The sequence below is a fragment of the Vulpes lagopus genome, chromosome 4 (assembly GCF_018345385.1).
Source record: "Vulpes lagopus strain Blue_001 chromosome 4, ASM1834538v1, whole genome shotgun sequence".
Taxonomy (NCBI): Eukaryota; Metazoa; Chordata; class Mammalia; order Carnivora; family Canidae; genus Vulpes; species Vulpes lagopus.
The window spans coordinates 133050653-133077821 of NC_054827.1; the positions used below are offsets into that span (position 1 = coordinate 133050653).

At 35.7% G+C, this 27169-nt stretch overlaps 1 protein-coding gene across 3 annotated transcripts in view; it reads right to left on the minus strand.

Annotated features, from left to right (window-relative positions):
• Nucleotides 1–2066: 2066 nt before the first annotated feature.
• Nucleotides 2067–27169, minus strand: part of UBE2K (ubiquitin conjugating enzyme E2 K) — a 63558-nt gene continuing 38455 nt past the window's right edge. For 2 of the 3 annotated variants that reach the window (XM_041753081.1, XM_041753083.1), the window contains 5 exons: nt 26954–27012; nt 17015–17097; nt 6669–6768; nt 2640–2768; nt 2067–2342 (listed from right to left, as the gene is read on the minus strand). In XM_041753081.1, the coding sequence (XP_041609015.1) occupies nt 2268–2342; nt 2640–2768; nt 6669–6768; nt 17015–17097; nt 26954–27012 (446 nt within the window). In that variant the 3' untranslated portion in view covers nt 2067–2267. The remainder of the gene's footprint in view (nt 2343–2639; nt 2769–6668; nt 6769–17014; nt 17098–26953; nt 27013–27169) is intronic. The other variant, XM_041753082.1, reaches the window with a different exon arrangement.

Below are 27169 nucleotides of genomic sequence, written 5' to 3' on the forward strand. Positions count from 1 at the left end.
CAGAAAAGAGAGAGGGATTATCACATTTAATGTAAAGGAGGTAAGTAAATTTTTGAAATGAAAATGCATTATGGAGAACCTCTCATACCAAATATTATTCTTTTCAATTTCCTGGGCACTGAGGATGTTTAAGTATAGTTGGATGAGATTACCTATGGGGCTAATGTGCATAAAAATCAAAGGCAAGGTATAAAGGTATAGCTGCCTCCAAGAGCTAAGTATGTAATGCTTGACCTTAGTAACCTCTGAGTTCATTCTCTTTTTCTAACCACAGGACAATTAAATATACCCTGATAATATAGGCAAATAGTTAATTGGGTAGATGTGTTTGATATTTAAAATAATCCAAATATTACCAAACCAACCCTCCACTAAAACAAAACAAAACAAAACAAACTAACCAATAGTGGAACAAAGCTGCCCACATTTTCACACAATCCCAACCTTACTTCAAAATATAAAGAAAAGTACAAGGTTTTAGCTATTTAAAATAAATAAAGAAAAATCTTGTTTCCTTTGGCATCTTTAGAAAGTAACTAAACTATAACAATTAAAGGAGGTGATTGTATAAAGAAATTTATGCTTAAGCAAATATATAGGGGAAAAAAACATAGCAACTTGTGTTTAGTATGCAATAATATCAACTACAAGAGTTTACTATTAATTAGGAAAGCCTTACAAGTTTTTGGAAGAACCTCACATCTTTAATATTACAATATATTTAATAATGGTTCTTTTATTGCTTCTAAGATTATGGAGAAGTCAAATGAAATTATGCTGAATTTATGGTTCAAAACTATTTTCCAAACACTTAATGATTATAATTTAGGATAAATAACACTTGAAGAAAGCAAACCTTTTATAAATATGACTTTCAATATACAGCCTTACTTTAATTCATTCTCATTCCATTACATTTTTGTTATTCTGCATTGGTCCTGAAAATTTAATAAGAACTGTTTCTATGTATAGAACTGCCTGCATAAATCCATTTCAGTCTTCATAAAATGGTCACATTAGTGTTTGAGCTTGCAAAACTAATAATTTTCAAACTTTTGAACTTAGAATGAAATGTAACTTTAATACGAATAGAAAGTCTGACTATGTACAAGAAAAGGTAAAGTTTTCAATTCTCGTATTATCAGAAACATCATAAAGAAAGCTAGATTTATAACACACTTCTATTCCTATGTGTATCTGAAGTATGTACAGTAGAACACCACACAGCTTTCATGTGTCAATAGGGGCAAATGCAATCAAGAGTGACTTTTAAAGTACCTGATAAAGTAATCTCTGTAAAGCCAAAATTAGGCTAAAAAACTGCCAATAGTTGATTGCATCATTTCAAGTTCTCAAAGAAAATTTCATCAGTTTAAAAATAGAAAGATGTCAAATTCACTGAAAAATTAAGTTAGGTTCTTTCATTAAATCTTGGGAATACTGCAACAAGTATTTACTATTTTTGCAAGAGGAACAAAATTGGCAGCTCCATTTTTACATTATTACTCACATTGGAAAGTTTTAAGAGTGAAGAGCTATAACAAAACATTCCAAATGTATGACCTAAAAATGGAGCAAGGGATACTGTCCCTCGGCATATTTCCCCACCAAATATAGAGAAATTTACTATTAGAATATTAGCTGTGTGTGGTAAGAAGGGGAAAAATAGATATGGTGTCCTAGTCTGTTGACAAGGACAAAAAGGCTCTGAATAGGTCACCATCTTCAATTCTGGATAAATCTCATATTAAGAATTCTCAAATGCTTAAAATGGTGGTCTTTTCAGCTACCCATCCTAAGAAGTCAAGTACAAGCATGCAAGTAAATTCACAGGCACAGAGGATCCATGTTAAAAACAGTTAAGGTAGCTGTGATGCAACACCAACAATTTGAATGGCCCTGACACACTCAAAATATTATCTTAATTATTCAACGAAATCCTGAAGCAAACTCTTGCTAGTCTTGGTACACTGCTAAACACTAAAGTAGCATGTTTTTTCCATGGTTTTAGCTTAGCTCAAAGAATTTTTACACTATTAAGAAAAAAAAAATTAAAGTATTTCCCCTTTTTAAATTTACACAGACGTTTAATTAGCTTTATTTACAGAGCAGGGATTTTTTTTTCAGTCTCCAATGGTGCCTAGATAACATCATTAGGCAAGAATGCCAGTTTAAAAGAAATCTATGCAGAATCCTAAAAATAACAGATGTTGATGCTCCTCAAGAAGGGGCAAGCTTGACTATATCAGCAGCTCTTTCTCTATGCCTCAGTTACTCAGAAGCAATTCTGTTGCAGTCTCTACATCCCATGATTTTGAAGACAAGGCCACTATTACCGCATTCTGTAGGGAAGAAAGGGGACAAAAAAAAAAATCAAATCTCAAAATATTTTTAAAATACTGAATCATGCACTGTCTTCATATTGAAAAATCACACCTTGTATCTGTAGTGCATAACAAGCTTCTAAACCAATGACTGGAATTAGCCAAAGGAAAAAAAAAATCACTGATTATAATAACAGAAGAAAGTTTATAAAACCTGATTTATAGCATCTTTGAATGACTTTTGTCAGCCAAGGATTTGCAGCAATAATTTGAAATCAGTAACTACATCAGAAAAGCAAGCTTTTTGGTACTTACCCTATCAAAGCCCATAGCACATAGGTTTTCTATTTTTTTGGTGTATTCTGGACTAGAAACTGGTGCACCAGCATACACATGTGCCCAAAGTCGAGCTGTCTGTTTGAACATTTCGGGATTTTGTTTGTACTATAATGAAGGAAAAAATTGAACAACATGACAATGCAGTCACAATATTCAATACTTAATGACCTAAGAACTGGCTTTTTCTAAGTAAAAATAATTTACATTTAAAATATGATTGATTCTAGGTAGCCCTGGTTGCTCAGGGGTTTAGCATCGCCTTCATCCCAGGGCGTGATCCGGGATAGAGTCCCACATCAGGCTTCCTGCATGGAGCCTGCTTCTCCTCTGCCTGCGTCTCTGCCTCTCTATGTTTCTCTCTCTCTCTTTCTGTCTCTTATGAATAAATAAATAAAATAATAAAATAATAAATAAATAAATAAAATGTGATTGATTCAACTTTCTGTTGCAAACAAGGTCACTCAAGAAAAAAAGTCTGACCTGAAGCTCTGATTCACAAATGTTGACAAAAAAAAGAAAAGAAAAAGAGCAATTATACTTACCAATTTTATTTTATTTTATTTTATTTTATTTTATTTTATTTTATTTTTATACTTACCAATTTTAATCTCCAATTTCAATAGATGTAAGTAACAGAAAACTAATACCAGTGAAGTGATGTACACACATTTTTCTAAACACTGCAAAGTGTCAAACATTATACAACCAAAGAGAATTATTTGCTTCTAAAATTGTAGGGACATTAACTAACAAATGTGACCAACTTTCATATATATATATATTTTTAAATTTATTTATTCATGAGAGAGACAAGAGAGAAAGAGAGAGGCAGAGACACAGGCAGAGGGAGAAGCAGGCTCCATGCAGGAACCCGATGCAGAACTCAATCCCGGACCCCAGGATTACGCCCCAAAGCCGAAGGCAGACGCTCAACCACTGAGCCACCCAGGCGAACCAACTTTCATATTAACCACAGCTCAGAATAGAATACAAGTGGACTTTGCTATTTTGCTGAAACTGTATTAGTATACAGTGATTCAAGAAAATACCATGTGCAAAGGCTTTTCAAAAAGATTTTATTTTGGGGGCACCTGGCTGGCTCAGAGGTAAAGCATGCAACTCTTTTATTTGGGGTTTTGAGTTCTGGCTCAATGTTGGGCATGGAGACAACTTAAAGGAAAAAACAAGATTTTTAAGTAATCTCTACACCCATCATGGAGCTCAAACTTACAATCCTGAGATCAAGAGTTGCATGCTCCACAGACTGAGTCAGTCAACCAGATGCCCTAATATGCAGTATTTTAATTTATACCATGTTTTGAGATGTTTATGAACCCACCATACAGTACTTTTATTTTTTTTTAAAGATTTTATTTATTTATTTATTCATGAGAGATACAGAGAAAGAGAGAGAGAGGCAGAGACATAGGCAGAGGGAGAAGCAGGCTCCACGCAGGGAGCTTGACGTGGGACTTGATCCTGGGTCTCCAGGATCACACCCTGGGCTGAAGGTGGCACCAAACCACTGAGCCACCCAGGCTGCCCAGATAAATTTATTCTTAATACTTTGGAACCAACATTACTTAATAATGGAAGTATATATATTTAAAATAACTGTTCAATTCACTTTAGTATTCCTTTTAAAAGTACTTTACATGGGGATGCCCGGGTGGCTCAGTGGTTGAGCATCTGCCTTTGGCTCAGGGCCTGATTCTGGAGTGCTGGCATCCCTTGCAGGGAGCCTGCTTCTCCCTCTGTCTATGTCTCTGCCTCTCTCTGTCTGTCTCATGAATAAAGTAAGTAAAATCTTTTGAAAAGTAAGTAAAATTATATGTATTGAATATTCTAAGACTGATATGCTTCTATTATATATTAAAATAATACATCTAGTTTCCACTTGTATTAAGAATTCTTGTGAATTCTAAACAAGGAAATATGTCAAATTATCGAACTGTTCTAGGAGCTGGAGAAAGTTCTATGTCCAGCCTCAGCCCATGAGGCTCATAACTCCACAGGAAATCAAAGCTGAGACTTCAAGCCATGCTGACTACCAAAAGCAAACGAACAGCACATATATATAGCATGTAAAACCCTAATTCTAAGCACTCTGAAACAAATATTATATTAATAAGGATACACACAAAATAAGGAGTGAACAGATTTTTTTTCAGATCTTAATTATTCATTCATGAGAGAGAGAGAGAAAGAGAGGGAGAGAGAGAGAGAGGAAGAGAGAGAGGCTAGCCTGATATAGGACGTGACCCCAGGATCACGACCTGAGCCAAAGGCAGATGCTCAACTCTGAGCCACCCAGGTACCCCAGAGCAAACAGCTTTTCAAGGGAAAGGAACAGGTTTATTAATAGGAACCAGGCAGAGGAAACATAGCAGACCAGGTGAACTGACGGGTAGAAATGAATGACATCTTTAAAAAAGCAGGAGTCCATAAAAAACAGGAGTCCGAGGAATAATAAGAAATTAGGAGATGAAGCTGGTTTTGTGGACAGTTCAAATCATGGAAAAACTCTGCAAACCAAAGAATCTGGATTTACCAAGTAGGTGATATCCGAGCTTCTAATAAGTTTTTAGTAGTAAAGTAAGATTTCTACTTTAAAAAGCTCACTGCTATCAAGCAGATAAAAGAAGGGACAGCTAACAGAGCAGTTGAACTAAGACATTTTTTAAAATGTGAACTAAGGCCAATCAGAGAAGTATGAGAGAGATATTGGGAATGGAATCACCAAGAGAAAAGAAGGCACAGAGAATTTCAAGTCTGTGGCTTGGATACTTAACTAAACAAGCGATGGTATCATAGAAGGATGGTCACGTTCGCAGGATTTAAGATTCTTTTTTTTTTTTTTTAAGATTATTTATTTATTTATTCATGAGAGACACGGAGAGAGAGAGAGGCACAGACATAAGCAGAGGGAGTAGTAGTCTCCATGCAGGGAGCTGATGTGGGACTCGATCCCAGGTCTCCAGGACCATGCCCTGGGCTGAAGTCGGCACTAAACCACTGAGCCACCCGCACTGCCCCAAGGATTCAAGATTCTACATTCAGTTTTGGGAATGCTATGCTGAGTTATCCATGAAACATATATAACTATTCAGTTCTGAACAGGCTCTTGCACTCAAGGAGAGGTAATGCCTAAACATTTTCTCAACTTACAGGTGATAGTATCAGTGTAGATATGATCATCCACGTGACCATATACAACAGTAAAAGTAAAAGGAATGAGGTCTAAACCAAGGAACTCTTTTTAGGAGGAAGAAAAGAAATACTTGTAGGAACTAAGAAGGAACAACTACAACTACCAAGATGAGAAGAGAGTAGTATGTTAGAAGTTAAGAGAAGAAAAAAATTCCAGGTGGGGGACAAAAAAAAAGCTCAGTAAATCCTAATGGCATAGAACAGGGTTTCTCACAGGACCAGATAAGTAAACAAATGGAATTGGTCGTATTCCAATAAAACATTATTTACAAAAACAGTAACTCTAGGTGTAATTTGCGGACCTCTGCCTTGGAGATCACATCAACTGAAAGATCAAAACTAAAAAATATTTATTCCATCTGGCAATTTTAAGATCCTTCGTAACTTTTACACTATGCCACTTCAGTCACAGCAAGAGCTGGTTAAAATTACCAGGGAAGGATTATCACTAAATGGAGGGATGGATAGATAGATACGCACATTATAAAGCACGTATAGTAAAATGCTAATAACAGAATCCAGATGCAGGTAGGAATATGCGTGTTCACTATATAAATCTTTTGACATTAGGCTTGAAAATTTCCATTAATAGTTTTTTAAAAAGCATCATATACTCAATTAAAGTAGTGTATTAAAAATCAGTAGGTTTTCACTATTACATCTGACAAAATAATCTTACCATGAGAAAGAAAACCATTTCCAAATTTAGTCTTTCTAAATAGAACTATGCTCATGTGTAAACACTGCAATCACTACAGTAATAGAAATTCACAGGTAAGTACAAGCAAGTCTTACCTGATTTGCTACTACTGCATCTTGTGGATCATCCGGTTCTGCAGCTGCCAAAAGGGCTTGCAATGACAATAATACCGTGCGGAGAGTCATTGCTGCAGCCCTAAAAAACAAAACAAGAAAACATCTCAGTTAAGAACATGCAGCGTGACAAAAGTTAAGTGATTTTCTGAATATAAAAACTACTGGAGCTAAAAATAATCTAGATTTTTATCTTAATCATATAACTAAGTTATAGAAATTTATATATCTGCCTATCATATTTTTTTCTCCTTGACTTTATAATGAACGAATGAGTCTTTCTATTTCTAAGAGCAATTCAAACCATCCTGAACTGGACTTACTTTTCTTATTGTTGCCAATATCCTTTTGGTCAGCTTTACTCACTGACTTGACTTTCTATCCATTTCTCTAGACATAAAGTAGTAAACTAGTACATGTAATTTTCTTTCAATGTGACTCTAAAAACACATAAGATACCATCAAGCAAATATTCCTTATTTTCAAGAAAGCCTGAAATCATTTCATAACATTCTGAACTAGAGCAAGTTATTTGCTTTAAATATATCAGTTAATTTATGCACCTATATAAAGCAAATATTTATCTAAAAAATGGTATCTACAATCAGCAAGGATTCTTAGCATTTCTGTTAAGGAACTCTTTGATCAATACAGAAATATTTATAAATACAAACACAACAATGAAATACATAAAATGCTGAGAGTATTAAATAATAAGCCCATTTTATCAAGTCATTTCTACACCCAACGTGGGGCTCAAACTCAAAACCCAGAGATCAAGAGTCACATGCTCTACTGACTGAGCTAGCCAGGCACCCCCCAATATACCCATTTTAACCATACAAATTAGATCATTCTAAATCTTTTTCAAATGGATCCTTCATTATAACCATGGAACAGAGAAAATTACTGAGTCACTTTTTTTTCTCAATTTTCCAGGACGTCACCATCCTAGATGATTACAGTAAAAGTTAATTTTTTTACCAACAACGGACGCCTTAAGGCACTGTATCTCATAAAGTGTAGTTTCACCAACCAGTAGTGTCAACATCACCTGGGGAACTTTAAGAAATGAAAATCTTCAGTCTCATCCCAGACCTACTGAATCACCCAGAAACTCTAGGGTGATTTATAACAAGCACTCCAAGTGATTCGTATGCAACCTAATATCTGAGAAATACTGCTTTAACGGATTACAGTTTGAGCTAATTAAGAAAGGCTGTTCTAGGGGCATGTGGGTGGCCCAGTCAGTTAAGTGTCCAACTCTTGGTTTTAGCTCAGGTAGCGATCTCAGGGTTGTGAGACAGATCCATGTCAGGCTTTCTCAATGCAAAAAGTCTGCTTAAGATTCTTTCCCTCCCTCTCTAAAATAAATAAATAAAAGAAAGAAAAGAAAAGAAAAGAAAAGAAAAGAAAAAAGAAAAGAAAAGAAAAGAAAAGAAAAGAAAAGAAAAGAAAAGAAAAGAAAAGAAAAAAGAAAGGAAAGGAAAGGAAAGGAAAGGAAAAAGAAAGAAAGAAAAAAAGAAAGAAAGAAAGAAAGAAAGAAAGAAAGAAAGAAAGAAAGAAAAAGAAAGAAAGAAAGGCTGTTTTAAAACAATATAATAAAATCAATACACAACTGTAGATCTGTATCTTATATATTAATTAAAAATCACTTACAAATGAACCATCTAAAATGCAATCAGAGTAAAATTTTTTATTGATCAATCTACCCTTTTAGAAAGGCTTACAAGAATAGGAAAAATTGGTCAGAACACAAAAATTAGCTGAAATGCTAAACTAGCATAAAAGAGAACAGAATTTTTTTTAAAGATTTTATATATTTATTTAAAAGAGAAAGAGCACGAGTCAGAGGGAAAAATGAGGGGGGCAGAGGGAGAAGAAGCAGACTCCCCTGAGTACAGAGCCCAATGCAGGGCTCAATCTCAGAACCCTGGGGCTCCCTGGTCAATGGGGAATCTGCTTCTCTCCCTCTACCCCTCCCCCCCCGCTCATGCGCACCCTCTCTCTCTCTCAAATAAATAAAATCTTAAGTTATATAATTTTTAACTAATACAATTATTTCTTCCAAGGAAATTTATCTGAATACTAAAGAAAAATCTTCATTCAAGGAAGGTTTTTTTTTTTTTTTTTTTTTTTACAATTTTATTTGACAGAGTGCACACAGGCACACACAAAAGCAGGGGGAGTGGCAGGTGGAGGGAGAGGGAGAAGCAGGCAGACACTTAAACCAAGACACACAGGCACCCTTCAAGGAAGTATTTCATACTAAAACAATTATTAAACTAACAATAATTTGGGGCACCTGGGTGGCTCCTTCTGTTAAGCACCTGCTTTTGGCTCAAGTCATGATCCTGGGATCTGGAATGGAGCCCCACATCTGGCTCCCTGATCAGTGGGAGGTCTGCTTCTTCCTCTGTCCCTCCCCTCACTCATGCATACTCAGTCAGATGAGTAAATAAAATCTTAAAAAAAAAAAAAAAAAACTCACAATAATTTTAAGTTGCAATAAAAATAAGAAAACATAAATAAAAGCTATTTAAATCTCACAAATCTGAGCAAAACCTAATAACACGACATAGCTTTATATATTATATCTCAATAAGCCAAAATATTTTTAAAACTTGAGCCCTCAAAAGCATGAATTTGGATCCTTGTTTTACACATACATAAAAATTAAGTGAAAATGGATCAAAGACCCAAGTGCAAAAGCTAAAATTATACAACTCTTTTTTAAAGATTTTATTTATTTATTCATGAGAGAGAAGAGAAAGAGAAGAGAGAGAAAGAGAGAGAGAGAGAGAAGCAGACACAGGCAGAGGGAGAAGCAGGCTCCACGCAGGGAGCCCAACATGAAACTTGATCCCAGGTCTTCAGGATCACGCTCTGGACTAAAGAGCGCTAAACCGCTAAGCCACCTGGGCTGTCCCAAATTATCCAACTCTTAAAAGAAAACATAGGGGAAGGCTTCATGACACTGGAGTTGACAATGAGTTCTTGGATAGGACATCAAAAGCACAGGCAACAAAAGAAAAAACAGGGAAATTGGTCTAATAGCAAAATTAATTATGTAGAGAGAAAAACCTCCTATGCAAAGGATAAAATGAAAAGCACGTCAGAGAATGTGAGAAAATATATGCCAATCATTTATCTGATAAAGGGTTAATCCCTGAAATATATAACTCCTATCACTCAACAACAAAACCCAATTAAAAAATAAGAAAGGACCTGAACAAACATTTCTCCAGAGAAGATATACAAATTACCTGATAGGTGCATGAAAAGATGCTTAGTATCACTAACCCTTAGGGAAACAAATCAAATAATGAAATACTACCTCACATCTGTTAGGAAGTTAACAAAACAAAAATAACAGCTGATGGTGAAGATGTGGAGTCATTGGAATCCTTATGCATGGAACAATTACAGAAAACAGTATAGCAATTCTTTAAAAAAAATTAAACATAGAATTACTACATGATCTAACAATTCCACTTCTAGGTACATATCCAAAATAACTGAAAACAGGGACTCAGATATTTGTACACCCATGTTCATAACAAGCATTATTCACAATAGCCAGAAGGTAGAAGTAACTAATTTCCATCAACCCATGAACAAAATGTGGTATATACATACACACAATGGAATATTATTCAGCCTTAAAAAAGGAAGACAAATCAGACACATGCTGCAATGTGAATGAAGCCTGATGACATCTATGTTAAGTGAAGCCAGGAATACTATGATTCACGAAGTACCGAGAAAAGTCAAATTCAGAGAGACAGAAAATAGAACGGTGGTTGTCATAGGCTGGAGGGTGAGAAAAATGGGAAGTTATTATTTAAAAGGTATAGATTCAGGTTCAAAAGATGAAAAGGTGGAAGGGAGTAGGGTAGAAGGATGAAGAGAGCACAGAGCACATTTTTAGAGTGCTGAAAATACTCTGTACACAATGATGGATACATGTCATCATACAGTTGTTCAAATGCACAGAATAGACAATACCAAGAGTGAATCATAATATAGACAAAAGGACTTTGGGTGACTGAGAGATGTCAATGCAGATTCATCAGCTGCAACAAATTTACCATTCTGATAGAAGATGTTGATAATGGAGGAGGCTATGCATATGTATACGGGAAGTTTCTATACCTTCTTCTCAATTTTGCTGTGAACCTAGTATTGCTTTAAAAAAATTAAGTCCTAGAGACTGGTAGCACGACACTATGAATATACTTAATAATACTCATCTGTACACTTACCACTTACTTGAAACAGTTAAGATTTCATGTTATATATGTCAATTAAAAAAACTAAGATGATAAATTGTGTCATATGTATTTCACAATATAAAAAACTTTTTTTTAAAGTGAGAAGCTCTTCCCTTACAGATTTGTAAATTCTTATTATAATACTTTCTACTTCTTTTATTTATAGTATCTTAATTTGGAATACACAAACTATTATAAACCCCCGGACTTACAACTTCAAAAAATCAGAAACTAAGGACCTAAAGATGAATGCTGAAAGGGACACTTTGCTCTCAATATGGAAGAAAAAAAAAAAATCTTAGATTTGATTCATAACAATCTCAATGAGAAAAAGTTATGTTTTTTTGTATGCTTAAAATTTTTCATAATGAAATATTAGGGGAGGTATTTATCAGCTATTAAGAATTAGTTGGTGGGATCCCTGGGTGGCTCAGTGTGGCGCCTGCTTTTCCCTCTGTGTCCCTCATGAATAAATAAATAAAATCTTAAAAAAATTAGTTGGCTAAAAGATACGTAAATGAAACCTGAAACTAATATTGTATGTCAACTACACTTCAATAAAAACAAAAAAATGGACTCAGCTGGTTAAGTGTAGGACTCTTGATTTTGGCTCAAGTCATGATCTCAGGGTTGTGAGATCAAGCCCCATGTTGGGCTCCGCACTGGGTGTGAAGTCTGCATAGAATTCTCTCCCCTCTCCCTCTCCTTCTGCACCCCTCCCTTAAAACACACACACACACACACACACACACACACACACACACACACACAATTTAAGAGTGGGTGCAGGGATCCCTGGGTGGCGCAGCGGTTTGGCGCCTGCCTTTGGCCCAGGGCGCGACCCTGGAGACCCGGGATCGAATCCCACATCAGGCTCCCGGTGCATGGAGCCTGCTTCTCCCTCTGCCTGTGTCTCTGCCTCTCTCTCTTTCTCTCTGTATGACTATCATAAATAAATAAAAAAAAAAATTAAAAAAAAAAATAAGAGTGGGTGCAGGTAAAATGAATAAATAAATAAATACTAGATGCTAGAGGGAAAAAATACCCTAAATGCAACGTTTTAAAAAGCTGGACAAAAAATTAATAACCAGTTGTAATTAAATTATTATCAAAGCAAAACCTAGTCTTCTGGCTTTAAATACTGTAGAAAATAGAGCATCTTTGATAGTGTAAAGAAATGTGCGTATTTTTTGACTGCTCTACATTAATTTTTAAATCTAAATTTAGTAATGTGAAAAAGTATACAAGTGAAAATACAATCTTTCATTACATTTACTGTTCTTTTTACGTAGTACTGACTAAATTCATAATACACTGAGATTTTTAGGATTGTGTGGAAAAAACAAATCCTAACAGGCAAATAAGAATGTAAAATTTCAAAATGTGTCAGCTAATTTTAATAGTCAGTGGATGATGTACCTTGCAAACCTATCTTCAGTAAATTAATTTTGCTCAGATCTCAATAAACAGTTAAGAGGACTAATTAAATATTTATGCACACAGACTCAGTAGGGCTTTCAATCATCATAAATTAGTTTTGGTTTATTTTGAATTTGATAACAGAATCATACAATATATGCTTCTTTGTGTCTGGCTTTGGTCACTCAGCATGTCTGTGAGAATTATCCATGTTGTTCATGTTAATATGCTTTTTTTTTTTTAAACTGCTGTGTAGCATTTCATTGTATAATTATTCCATTAGTATCCATTTTCTTATTGATAAACATTTGGGTTATTGATTAAATGTGCTATAAATACTCTTGTACAAGTCTTTTAGTGGACAAATGCATTTATCTCTCTTGCATAGAGACCTAGGACTGGAATTGCTAGGCCATATCAAAGGTACATATTTAGCTTTGGTGGATACTGCAGGTTGAGTGGTTGAACCACATTCCTACCATCAGAGCACGAGAACTATTTATAAGTGTGTAGTAGTATCTAATTGTAATTTTAATTTGCATCTCCCTGATGACTAATAATGCTAAGCACTGTTTTTCAACCATCTAGGTATTCTCTTAATGCCTGTTCATGTCTTTTAGAAGGACAATATCACTTAAGTACAATTTTTTTTAAAGATTTTATTTATTTATTCATGAGAGACACAGAGAAGAGATGCAGATATAGGCAGAGGTAGAAGTAAGCTCCATGTAGAGAGCCCGACGTGGGACTCGATCCCAGTCTCCAGGATCACGCCCTGGGCTGAAGGTGGCACTAAACCACTGAGCCACCCAGGCTGCCCACATTTAAGTACAATTTTTATGTATAGTTGTTTTCTTCTACTTCCCCAGGTAAATAGACACCTATAGTCAAAATAGGTTGTCAGTGGAAAAACATCAGAAAATAGTTTCTACATAGGACACATTGTGGAGTTAAAAAAATAAACCATACTAACATAGAGTTGTTAAACATTAAAGGTAACTCACCATCTACATGTATTAACAAAAGACCAAGACAAATTTTTTCCAGTACACCTAGAAATTACTCAATGTTTATTCAATTTATTTTCTTTTTTAAAAATATTCTATTTATTTATTCAGGAGAGATAGAAGTAGATTCCCCGTGGGGAGCCTGATGTGGGACCCGATTCCAGGATCCCACGATCACGCCCTGAGCCAAAGGCAGACACTCAACGACTGAGCCATCCAGGCATCCCTTGTTTTTCTGAATATTATTATCCTGTAGTTTTCTTTACCAAATTCCAGCTCTGAAGCTAAAGAAACATGAATAACCACTGCCAATTATACCTCAATAAATCTGGTGGGAGGCAGCTTAGGGTATTAGATATCCATGTATACCTAATCTCACCTATTTTTATCCATTGTGTCTTTGACATTTTTAAATATTACAATTATATAAATATGAAGTGAGACTAAATTCAGCTATTTCACACCAGCCTAAGGAAATGGGACAGTTGACAAAAAGTGTTTCAGTACAAAAGTGCCAAGTTCTCTTTCTACATAATATACCATAATCTTTCAACTGTCTATAGGGAGATAATCAGAAATGCAGTTATTGCTGGCTTAATTCTGAACAAAAAGGGAAGTCAGTGGAAAATTTTAGTCTGGAGCTTTATTTGTTTTTAAAAGGGGATGTCAGGAGGAGCAGAGAGATAAGTATCATTCTGGCTGCCGAGAACTGCTGAGGAGGGTAAAATCAGAAGCAGAGAGGCAGGCTACAGTAATCATCCAGGAAAGAAGTAATGTGACTCGGGCCAGGTAGTAATAGTGAAACTGCTAATAAAATTTTGGAGGTTTTACCAACAGATTTATAAACAGAGTACAGGGTACCAGAGAAATAAGAACCAAGGATCATGATGAGGTTTTGACCAGAACAAATGCAAGAATGGAGCTGCCAATAACTTAGATGAAGTGATACAGGTTTTGGGTTGGGGGAACATCAATTCAGTTTTCAACATGTTTGAGATGTCTACTACACACATATTGAAGTAGAGATGTTAAGCAGACATGAGAATATGAGTCTGGAGTTCAAGAAAGATAAATTTATGAGTTGCTGGTATTTAAAATCAGATGAGCATACCAAGGAAGTGAGTACAGATGAAAAGCAGCAGAAGTAAAGAGAGGCCCAAGGTATTCTCATTTGCAAAGCTCCTAGAAACGAGGGAGGAAATAGTTAAGGAGTCCAGGAATAGGCACAGAAAGGGGAGAATAGAAGAACTAATGTCCCAGAAACCAAGTGAAAGAAGTACGATGTCTGCAAAAATTCATTAGTATCACTGAATGACCAATCTACTATAAGAGGACTCTGAGATAACTTTATGGATAAAAACACTGAGGCCTACAAAATGTGAAAAGTCACAAAATAAAAGAATGACAGAATCTAATCAAGAAATGGGCAGAAAACATGAAAAGACATTTCTCCTAAAAAGACATACAAATGGCCAACAGACAGATGAAAAAACACTCAACATCACTCGGCATCAGGGAAATACAAATCAAAACCACAATGAAATACCACCTCACGCTGACGAGAATGGCTAAAATTAATAAGTAAATAAAAGACAGATGTTGGTGAGGATGTGAAGAAAGGGGAATCTTCTTACACTGTTGGTGGGAATGCAAACTGGTGCAGTCACTCTGGAAAAAAAGTATGGAGGTTCCTCAAAAAATGGAAAATAGAGCTACCCTATGACCAAGCAATTGCACTACTGGATATTTACCAAAAGATACAAATGTAGTGATCTGCACGTGCACATAGCAGCAATTTCCACAACAGCCATCATGTCCATCAACAGATGAGTAGATAAAGAAGATGTGGTGTGTGTGTGTGTGTGTGTGTGTGTGTGTGTATACTACTATTCAGCCATCAATTTAAAAAAATGAAATCTTTCATTTACCATGACACAGATGGAACTGGAGTATATTATGCAAAGCAAAATAAGTCAGAGAAAGACAATTACATGATCTCACTCAGATGTGGAATTCAAGAAACAAAACAGGATCATAGTGGAAGAAAGGAAAAAATAAAAGAAGATGAAATCAGAGAGGGAGACAAATCATAAGAGACTCTCAATCAAAGGAAACAAACTGACAGTCGATGGAGAGGAGGAAGATGGAGGGATGGGGTAACTGGATGATGGACACTAAGGAGGGCATGTGATGTAATGAACATTGGGCATTATATAAGGCTGATGAATCACTGACCTCTATACCTCTGAAACCAGTAATACATTATATGTTAATGAACTGAATTTAAATAAAATTTTAAAAATTATTCAGTACAGATACTGTACAGATTTTAAAATAAATAAAAGAGTGACAGAATAAAACAAGGTCTATTCCACACTATTCAATGTTTAAGGGTATGGACTACAGATCACGAAATCAGACCCCAAGAGATGATCTGAGGGAGGAGGCTTTACTCAGATGTTCTATTAGAATGGAAAAGCAAAACCATACCAAGAGTTCTTGTCTGTTTATCCAGACTAAATAAACCAAATCACACAAACATTATATGTCATTCCTGTTTCACTCTGTTCAGGTTCCATTCTTTCCCTTTCTTAACAAATCAAACACATAGCTTATTAGTGTTTTTGCCCATTCTGATGTCCTTTTATATACTTCTTGTCTTAGTTTTTTATAGTCATACTGTTAGAATATGCCAGGCTCTACTCTAAGAAAATTACATAAAACAATTCACTTAATCCTTTTAATATCCTATGAAGTAGGTTTTAACCCCATCTTGTGAGATGAGGACACTAAGGCACAAAGTCTAGGTAATTTGCTCAAGACCCCAGCTGAATTAATAGGAGAGTGAGGATTTGAACTTAATGGCTCCAGGGTAGGAACTCCTAAACACTCTGCTACCAACAGCAAATCAGACAAAACATGTTGAAAGCACTATAAAGTGCTATGCAAATAAAGATATCACTTACAAAGATAGGTACTCGTTTCTTTGAATTTGAGAACCTTGACTAAGCTCACTTAACATAACTTTTAACATTTTTGTTGCCTATATTCCATCCAAATCAGAGCTGATTACTTCAATACTTAATTTTTTTAATCTTTCACAAGTATCTTCCAGAGATCGCAAAGAACCAAATTTACCACAATAAATGAAATCAAGACTTTTCAAAATATAAAGCTAGCATCTGACATTACCTAATAAGTCACTATGTAAATCACTGTGATCTCAATTCTAACACACTTCAAAAAAAAAAAAAAAGATTATTTATTGAGAGAGATCATGAGTCCAAGTGCGCATGCAGAGGTGATGGCAGGGGTAAAGGAAGAGGTAGAGAGAATCTCAAGCAGACTCTGAGCTTATCTTGGGACTCAAAGTGGGGCTGGGGCTATGACTCTGAGATTGTGACCTGAGTTGAAACCAAGAGTCAGACGCTTAACCAACTGCGGCACCCACACATCCCAACACATTTTTGAATATGCACTTAAGAGATGTCATAAAGTTTTAAAATCACAGCCCAAATAAGAGAAAGTATAATATATGCTTATGTTCTGAGGCAATTACATGTGTAACATTCTAAATATAGCCTTGGAATTGACTGAGAGGAAAGAAGGTGAATTCAAAATCTCTTACCATTGATCTTTCAGGATATCCAAACAAATAGCCCCTGTGACGGAACTAATATTAGGATGCCATATTTTAGTGATAAACCGGACCTAGAATATAAAGCACACTTGAGTTTTTAAGTAACAGAAATAAAACACATAGAGTTCAAGTATAACTACAAGAAAATGAAAACCTCAGATTAATATTAGGATGCCATATTTTAGTGATAAACTGGACCTAGAATATAAAACACACTTGAGTTTTTAAGTAACAAAAACACATATAGTTCAAGTATGACTACAAGAAAATGAAAACCTCAGATTAAAAAAAAAATCCATACTTACATTACCATCATTTTGCCTAGCTGAAGGGAGGGACGTGGAAGACAAAGCATTCAGTAAACTGAATGTTGTCAATGACATAAATTCTTTTTAAAGCTTTTAATAAATGCTCCGCCTCTAAAGAAACCCAACAATTCCAGGTGTTTACAATTTATTTGAAAGGCACTGGCACTGAGGAGAGACTGAGGCTTTGAGTCTAAGAAATTTATCCAAAATCAAATAGCTAGTTAGCAATAATAGAATAACATGCAAACTTACACAATATCATTTCAGATTCTAAGTCTCTAATCACCTATTTGTCTTAGCATGGATGAATAAGAAGCCAACAAAGTGAAAATGCTAACTCTAACAGATCACCTTGAAATGAAATTGATCGAGTCCATCAGTTCTTACTTATGAGCATTTGAAGGACCAATTACAATTATTATTTTGGGGGGAACCTATTACTATTATTTTTATATCTGACACATATAACAGTCATTTGAGTCAAAACTCCTTTACAATTAATAGATTAATTACTACAAGTCAAGCAATGTCCTTTTTTTTTTTTTTTTTTAAAGTAGGCTCCATGCCCAGAGTGAAGCCCAATTAGGGCCCGACCTCACCATACTGAGATTAAGACCCGAAAGTCAGATGCTTAACCAACTAAGCCACCCAGGTGCCTCAAGTCAAGTAAGTACTCTACAAAATTAACTTGTCAATATGTGCTCCAAATCTAAGACATTTATGGAAAGAAGCTAAGCAGATGGCTTTCACTCCTTGTGATTCGATTTGTCTATATTACTTGTTACTACTTCCCTACCTAATTACTAACTTATATGCTAAAAAAAACATTTCAAGTTACCAATTACTTCAAAACACCTAAAATTGATGGAATTTTTTCATTCCTTGATCCTTTTTAATTCTTAGAATAATTTTACTGCTTTCAAAGATATCTACTTCATCCACAGAATCACCAACTCATTAAACAAGACCATAACTGTATACTTGGGTTACTGTACAGTTTACAGACTTTAATACCTTCAGTTCTGCTTCCTTCAATCCATTTTCGATATTGAAACCAAGAGGATACTTTAAAGTATAACTGACTCATTACCCTACTTAAGGCCCCTGAATGACTGCTCATTCCCTTTACGTAAGCCTGCACCCTTAAACTAACCCCTAGCCTATATCTCAAATCATCTTAAAAAAAACTTTTTTTTTGCCTTGGGTCTTTTATATCTGTTTCTTCTCTCAATAACACATCTTGATGCCCTCTTCGGGTTAACTCCTATTTAATCCTTCAATTTTTAGTTTCCATATCACTTCTTCCTATCTGTTCTCATAGCACCCTGCATTTTCCTATGTCATCATATTGGTGACACTTCTATGATCTCTACCTTTTATGTCTGGCCTTCCCTAAAAGGCTGAGTATATATCCTGCTTACTAGATATATAGCATCCCAAGTATCTAAAGTGTCTCACACTCAATGAATATGCTATCAACATTATAACAAACCTATTACACAGCTAACCAGCATGCCTCTCAAATATAGAGCAGATCGAAGAAAGGCGAAAACGGCATATGTACAACAAATATCTCTTCATAACAGATATATCCACAATATCCATATCTTAATTTCTACCATTCACTGAGTTTAAAGCATAAAGATATAAAATAACCATATGCCATAATCTCAAGGACATAATCTCAGTAACTCAAGGACACTACAGCATTTTGTGACTTTAAGATGAAAATCGGGGATGCCTGGGAGGCTCAGTGGTTGAGCATCTGCCTTTGGCTCAGGGCATGATGCCCTTGCAGGGAGCCTGCTTCTCTCTCTGCCTATGTCTCTGCCTCTCTTTTCATGAATAAATAAATAAAATCTTTAAAAAAAAATGAAAATTGGTTTAATCTTTTCAACACTGGAAAAAGAATTTTATTTCATTTTTTGAAAAGTTTTTTTAAGTAACTTCTACACTCAACATGGGGTTCAAACTCACAACCCCGAGATCAACAGGCACACGTTACACTGGCTGAGCCAGCTAGGGGCCCCAAGAATTTTAAATTACTACTTAAGTCATTAGAAGGTTTATGGGATATGCAAGTGATCCAAGATGTCTTGATTTCTTTTTTTAGATGTCTTGATTTTTAAAGAAGAGTCTTTAATACATGATCTCTATAGAATCTATATGAAAACAAATATGCACATATGCAGGATCAAGAAAATTTTTAAACTACTTTGTTACTTTGTACTAATCTATAGTTTTAGGAATAGACACCTTTGAACTTGCAAATGATGTAATAAAAAAATTTTCAAGAGGACACTCCATTATCCACTAGTATGGATATAACATAATTATCTTAGTTTTTTCTGTGATCAACCACTCTTCATCTCCCATTCCTCTTTTGTTATTCTGTATCAACTACCTCATTTCTTAGATTTTTCATGTCTTTCTCTTTCTCAAGCCTTAATATCACTAGTGGTATCCACATGTGTCCCAGAATTTTGTCCTATTATTCCAAACCCAATTAATATCTACTGTATTTGTCACTTTCTCTCATAGTGCTAACACCTCTGTTGTATATCAACAAAAATGTAGAATAAAAAAAAACTTGGAAGGGGTGAAACATAAAAGTAAGAATTCAATGACATTTATTATAACCTACTTCATAGTTGACATTGATTAAAAAACAGGTACAGGGATCCCTGGGTGGCGCAGCGGTTTGGCGCCTGCCTTTGGCCCAGGGCGCGATCCTGGAGACCCGGGATCGAATCCCACGTCAGGCGCCCGGTGCATGGAGCCTGCTTCTCCCTCTGCCTGTGTCTCTGCCTCTCTCTCTCTCTCTCTCTCTCTCTCTCTCTGTGACTATCATAAATTAAAAAAAAAAAAAAAAAAAAAAACAGGTACAAAATATAGTATTAAGACGACTTATAATTCAAGCTTCCTTATTTTCACAAATGAAACTAATGGCGCCATCTGGGTAACTTCAGAACACCTCATTACTTTTGAGGGGCACTCAAGGAATAGAAATAAATCTTAACGCCATGTACATAGTGTTACCAGACCAAAATGAAGGAAAGAGACTATTATTATCTATACTGGCACACCAATACTGAGGTCATCACTAATCTTCTCTCCTCCTGGAGGACAGTATCCTATTCATTCACTCTTTAGTTCAAACATTTCAGGAACTATTTCACGGTAACGTGAGCTCACACTCCCACATGAATTTCCGGTTTCAACCTTGGAACTCAAGGATGTTATGATATTAAACCAGCCTGAACTAAACTTATTGTACAAAAAAACCTGCTATTTTAAATATGTGTATACAGATGGGCAGACGCATTAAAAGTTATTAGCAATGGTATTTAGGGATGCCTGGGGTGGCTCAGTGGTTGAGCAGCTGCCTTTGGCTCGGGGCGTGACCCCGGGATCCAGGATCGAGTCCCACACTGGGCTCCCTGGGAGCCCTCTGCTTGTGTTTCTGCTCTACTCTCTATGTCTCTCATGAATAAATAAAACCTTTTTAAAAAAAATCTTTAAAAAATGGTATTTATACTCAATTTCACATATAGGGACGCCTGGGTGGCTCAGTGGTTGAGTCACTGCCTTTGGCCCAGGGCGTGATCCTGAGATCCGGGACTGAGTCAGTCCCACATCAGACTCCCCTCAGGAAGCCTGCTTCTCCCTCTGCCTATGTCTCTGTTTCTGTGTCTTTCATAAATAAATAAAATCTTAAAAAAAAAAAAATTTGACATATACAACTACGTTTATAATATCAAGAAAAAAAACAGGAAAATTCACAACCTAACCTCTAATACATACTGGACAAATCACAGAGCTACAGTTTTCCTATTTTAATGAGTTTTTCATTAACAGTTTATTATAATTCACCTTAGAAATAAAACTGATTGTATGCATTGATTAAATTCCTTCTACACTATATTCAGCTGACTCAAAAGATATATCTTCTCTGTCTAGAAGCAAACATTCTGCTCTTCAGGTTAATAATATACTACAGAATAATAAACAGGAAATACTCTGTGACCACTGTTATCAATGTAACTTTCAATCAATCTTGTACAATTTTAGTTGCACAGAAGAGAATATAATCAACTACCTTCAATACTTTTATCTCATGAAGCTTAAAATTAAACCTGAGCCTACATACTAAACATATATGAACACAATGTCTTCACAAGAAATTTACAAATACTCCCCACTTTTTCCATTATATTTACTAATCAGTAAAAATTTGTATCAATGTAATACATATCTAGAATATATTTATATTATGCTCGTTAACATTTACTGCAAGAGCTTAATGCCATAAATGGGATGAATATCATATTTAAAAGAATACTAGGGATCCCTGGGTGGCGCAGTGGTTTGGCGCTTGCCTTTGGCCCAGGGTGCGATCCTGGAGACCCGGGATCGAATCCCACATCAGGCTCCCGCTGCATGGAGCCTGTTTCTCCCTCTGCCTGTGTCTCTGCCTCTCTCTCTGTCTGTGACTATCATAAATAAATAAAAATTAAAAAAAAAAAAAAAAATAAAAGAATACTAAATTATAACTAAGGTTAATTAGTTGAAGGCAGAGGGAGACACATTAGAATGATTAAAGGAAGACTTTTCCAAATCTTGAAGCTACCTCAATATGGAATGTCTGGAATTAGGATAGTAGTGGCCTGAAGAGCAACAGTTCTATTTTTATATTACAAGAGATTGAGTCCCACACCAGGCTCCCCGCAGGGAGCCTGCTTCTCACTCGGCCCCCCACACCCGCAGGGAGCCTGCTTCTCACTCGGCACCCCCGCAGGGAGCCTGCTTCTCCTCACTCCCGTGCCTCTGCCTCTCATGAATAAATAAATAACACCTTTTAAAAAACAAATGAAAAAAAAACTGATTTCAATGATTAAATAAAATATCAAGTCTTGAAAAAGAGCCAGGGCTATGTAATCACTTTGGAGCTATATAAGATTACAAAGGGAAATGTTTAAACACTTACACTGAGAGATCATAATTCATCCATTTAAAGTGCACAACTCCATGATGGTTTTCAGTATGTTCACAGAGCAAACTGTGTAACCATCAGCAGTAACTCCCCATTCCTTCACAGAGCCCCAGTGTTAAGCAACCACTGACCTAATTTTTGACTCTCTGGATTTGCTTCTTCCAATGTTTCATATAAATGAAATCTTACAATATGTGAAATCTTACAATCTTTGTGTCTGGCTCCTTTCATGTAGCATAATGTTTGCAAAGCTCACCTATCTTATACCACATTATCAGTACTTCATTTGTTTTTATAACCAAATAATATTCCATGGTATATATCTACCACACTTTATCCATTCAGTTGATGGAGATTTATGTCATTTCCACTTTTTGGCCATTATGAATACTGCCGGTATAAACATTTGTGTACCAATTTGTTGTGTGGACATGTTTTCATTTCTACTAGGTAGATAACCGAGAAGTAGAATTGATAGGTCAAAAAGTAACTCTATGTTGGGGCAGCCTGGGTGGCTCAGTGGTTTAGCGCCGCCTTCAGTCCAGGGCATGATCCTGGAGACCTGGGATCGAGTCCCACGTCGGACTCCCTGCATGGAGCCTGCTTCTCCCTCTGCCTGTGTCTTTCATGAATATATAAAAAAAATCTTAAAAAAAAAAAAAAAACCTCGGGATCCCTGGGTGGCGCAGCGGTTTGGTGCCTGCCTTTGGCCCAGGGCGCGATCCTGGAGACCCGGGATCGAATCCCATGTCGGGCTCCCGGTGCATGGAGCCTGCTTCTCTCTCTGCCTGTGTCTCTGCCTCTCTTTCTCTCTCTCTGTGTGTGACTATCATAAATAAAAATTTAAAAACAAACAAACAAAAAAAAAACCTCTATGTTTACCATTTTGATCAAACTATGTTCTAAACAGCGCCAACATTTTACATTCTCACCAGCAATGAACGAGAATTTCAATTTATACAGGAAACGTAAGTATCAATGCTGTATTCTCAAATGATGTCACAGAAGGAAGTCAACAGATTACTTTAAGGAAGGACCTTTTAGAGTGGTAGTCACTGGTTAGTGCTAATATTTACATAATGCTTACTCTACGTAGGCAGTTATAAGTATTACTATTTCAGGGACACCTGGGTGGCTCAGTGGTTGAGCGTCTGCCTTGGGTTCAGATCGTGATCCTGGAGTCCCGGGATTAAGTATGGGTCTCCCTGCAGGGAGCCTGCTCCTCCCTCTGCCTATGTCTCTGCCTCTCTCTCTAAGTCTCATGAATAAATAAATAAAATCATTTAAAGAAAAAAAAAGTTTTACTATTTCATTAAATCTCAGATACCATGAATTAATACACCATTACTTTATGTACCCTAAGAAAAAAACCTGCAAATTAAATTATGACACGTCATCACCGAAAGGTATATCTTGATTTTGGAAATATTAAATATGTGAAATAAAGTTTCATAGAATTATTGTAATAATTTGTACATGGATTAATTCCTTTAATCTTTATAATCCTAAATGAGGATTTTATAGATAGGGCAACTAGGGCACACAGCAGTGATACAGCTTGCCTAAAATTATAAAGCCAGGGTGTTGGCTGGCTCAGTTGGAGCATGCAGCTCTTGATCCTGGGATACAAAGTTTGAGTTCTACATTGGGTATAGAGATCACTAAAAAATATATATATATAAAGCCAGTTAAATGACTGAAGTAGATTTGAACTTTGGTGGACTGCTCTTGTTCTTAGTGGAGTCATATGCACTGTTTTAGAGATTTTGCCCTCACTCCTTCCTTATTAGGATCAAAAAAGTAGTGCACACTGGGTCCCATCATTTAAAATTTTCCTTTGTTAAATTTATGGTATTCAAACAATTAAACTATCCTCAAGTGAGTATTCATTCCAATGATAACACTGAAACCTAGACTGAATCCAGTGGAGGGAAACCAAGATGAGGATAAAAATTAAGTCACAGATACAAGGTAACAGATCAATAGTGGTCATCTCTAAATGTCATGTTGAAAAATGTTCTCTTTTTTTTTTTTTATAACTCACTACGTAACTCAAATTTCTATCAAAGCACAAACTATCTTTTCCCTCAAATGTATATTTATTTATTTTAGAAAGAGAAGAGAGGAACAGAGGGAGAGAATCTTTTTTTTTTTTTCCACCTTTGCACAAGTAATTTTATTATCTCCTGTGGGGAGGGAGAGAATCTTAAGCAGGCTCCATGCCCAGCATGGAGGAGCCCAACATGGAGACTTGATCCCCACGACCCTGAGATCATGACATGAGCCAAAATCAATAGTCGGATGCTTAACTGACTGAGCCACCCATGCGCCCCCAAACTACTTTTATAATAGGAAAAAAAGAATCAACCAGCTAAAAAGGTAAACAACCAAAATGTCCCCTTGATGGTTGGATGGATAACATGGCATATATGAACACTGACTACAATTTGACCTTAAAAAAGAATGAAATTCAGATATATGCTGTAATATGGATAAACTAAATACAAAAGGACAAATATTGTGTGATTCCACTTAACTGAGGCATGTAATCAAATTCATACAGAAAAAGAACAATGGTTACAGAGCTGGGGCATGGAGTAGGGGAAGTTACTGTTTAATTAGGTAAGATGAAAAAGTTCTGGAGATGGATAGTGCTGATGATTGTATATGACTGTATTCAATACCACTGAATGACACACTTAGAAATGGTTAAAATGGTAAATTTTATGTGTATTTTACAACAATTTAAAAAAATCAAATGGGTACTATGAGAAAATAGATGTACATAAGATACAGAATAAGAGACACTCCACCCAATAGATGATCCCAATGCACCCTGGAACTTCCATTACTATGCCTATTCTTAAATGGGAAAAAAACCAATAGACTGAATGAATTCCAGAACATTTTCTGAGTCACTGCTATCAGATGCTCAAGGACACTCAAGGAGCCACAGAAAATGCAAAGACGTATAATACATGATCCTTCACCTCATTAATTGGTATTGTACTTGAGTTGGTACCATAGTTGACCCTCAAACGGTATGGGTTTGAACTGCATTGGTCAACTTATATATGGATTTTTTTGATACAGTATAGTACTATAAATGGATTTCCTCTTTATGATTTTAGTATTTTTCTCTAGCTTTTATTATAAAAATAAAGTATACAATATATATACAAAATATATGTTAAATGACTTTGTTATTGGTAAGGTTTCTGGATGACAATAGGCTACTAGTAGTTAAGATTTTGGGGAGTCAGGGGATCCCTGGGTGGCGCAGCGGTTTGGCGCCTGCCTTTGGCCCAGGGCGCGATCCTGGAGACCCGGGATCGAATCCCACATCGGGCTCCCGGTGCATGGAGCCTGCTTCTCCCTCCGCCTGTGTCTCTGCCTCTCTCTCTCTCTCTCTCTCTCTCTCTCTCTCTCTCTGTGACTATCATAAATAAATAAAAAAAAAAAAAAAAAAAAGATTTTGGGGAGTCAAAAGTTATATGTGGATTTCTAAGGCACAGGGAAGTCAGTGCACCTAACCTCTGCATTGTTCACAAAGGCAATTGTATATAAATTATATAAAATGTTAGTGAAGGAGTAGAGGAACAATTTAATGGATACAGCTTAACATGAAAGGTGATACTTTACCTAGAACTCAAAAAGAATCTAGAATTTTAAGTGATACAGATAATGACTCCAGTGAAAATGAGAGAAAAGTATGAAATAATAAGCAACATCTACAAACAGCAAATAGTCTAGATTGGAAAATGAGATCTATGTTTCGGGTAGAGGTGGTAAAAAATTAGGATCGAAAAGACAACTTGGGTCAGGCTGTAGGAGGTTTTAAATGCCCAGTTAAGGAGTTTAGACTTATAAACAAAGAAAGAAAAACAAAACTGCACCTTAGGAAGATTTACAAAACAGCACTGCAAGGAATGAATAGGAATGGCAAAGATGGATTAAATTAATAGGCAAAACAGGAACATAATAAAGCTGAATTAGCCTAAAGTGATAATAGCAAAATTAAAGACATAAAGGAAGCTATTCAGTGAGAAAGTTTAGGTTAGGTCGTCTTGTTATACATGATCTAGGGCATTCCATTTCCTCTTTTAATATTTCTCTGTTGTGATTATTTGTTCATGATTTTTTTCCTGCTAGAATGTGAGCTCCATGAAAGCAAGGACAGTATAAGTCTTATTTATCGCTACATTGGCACACAGTACTCAAATAACTATTGAATGAATTCAGAATACACTCTTCCCTAAAAAAACAAAACAAAACAAAACAACAACAACAAAAAAACAACAAAACTTTTTCGAGGCAAGTAAGAATTTGTATAAGGATTCTCTAAATTTGGGAACATTGCAAATTTTTCCAGACCTAGAATTTAAGCCATTGTCAGATGAAAATCCTATTCCTGTCTATAGCCATTACTAGATGCTTCTGAGTAAGCTTGCTTTTCATTCTAATTCCAGAAGCAAACCATCTGCCATTACCTGAAATCTTGTCCATACTAAATTCATAAGACAACAATTCAAAAAGCTGTAATCTTAATAATAATAAGCACTAAAATATAAATCAAATGGGAAAAAAATTTTAGAAGTTCATGCACAAAAAATAGGCTTACAATACCTTAGGGGGATTAAATGGATATGTTTCTGGTATTTTTATCTCTAGCTGATATCTTCCTCCTAAAAAATGGGGAAAACAGAAAGTTAAGAAGGCTACTCACCCCAAATATGTGAAGCCAAACATAGTGAAATAGCTTTTCAAACCATGTACTATTTTATATTCAGTTACAACAAATTCATTTAAAAGTTGATATTCAAAAAGTAAATAATAAAAACA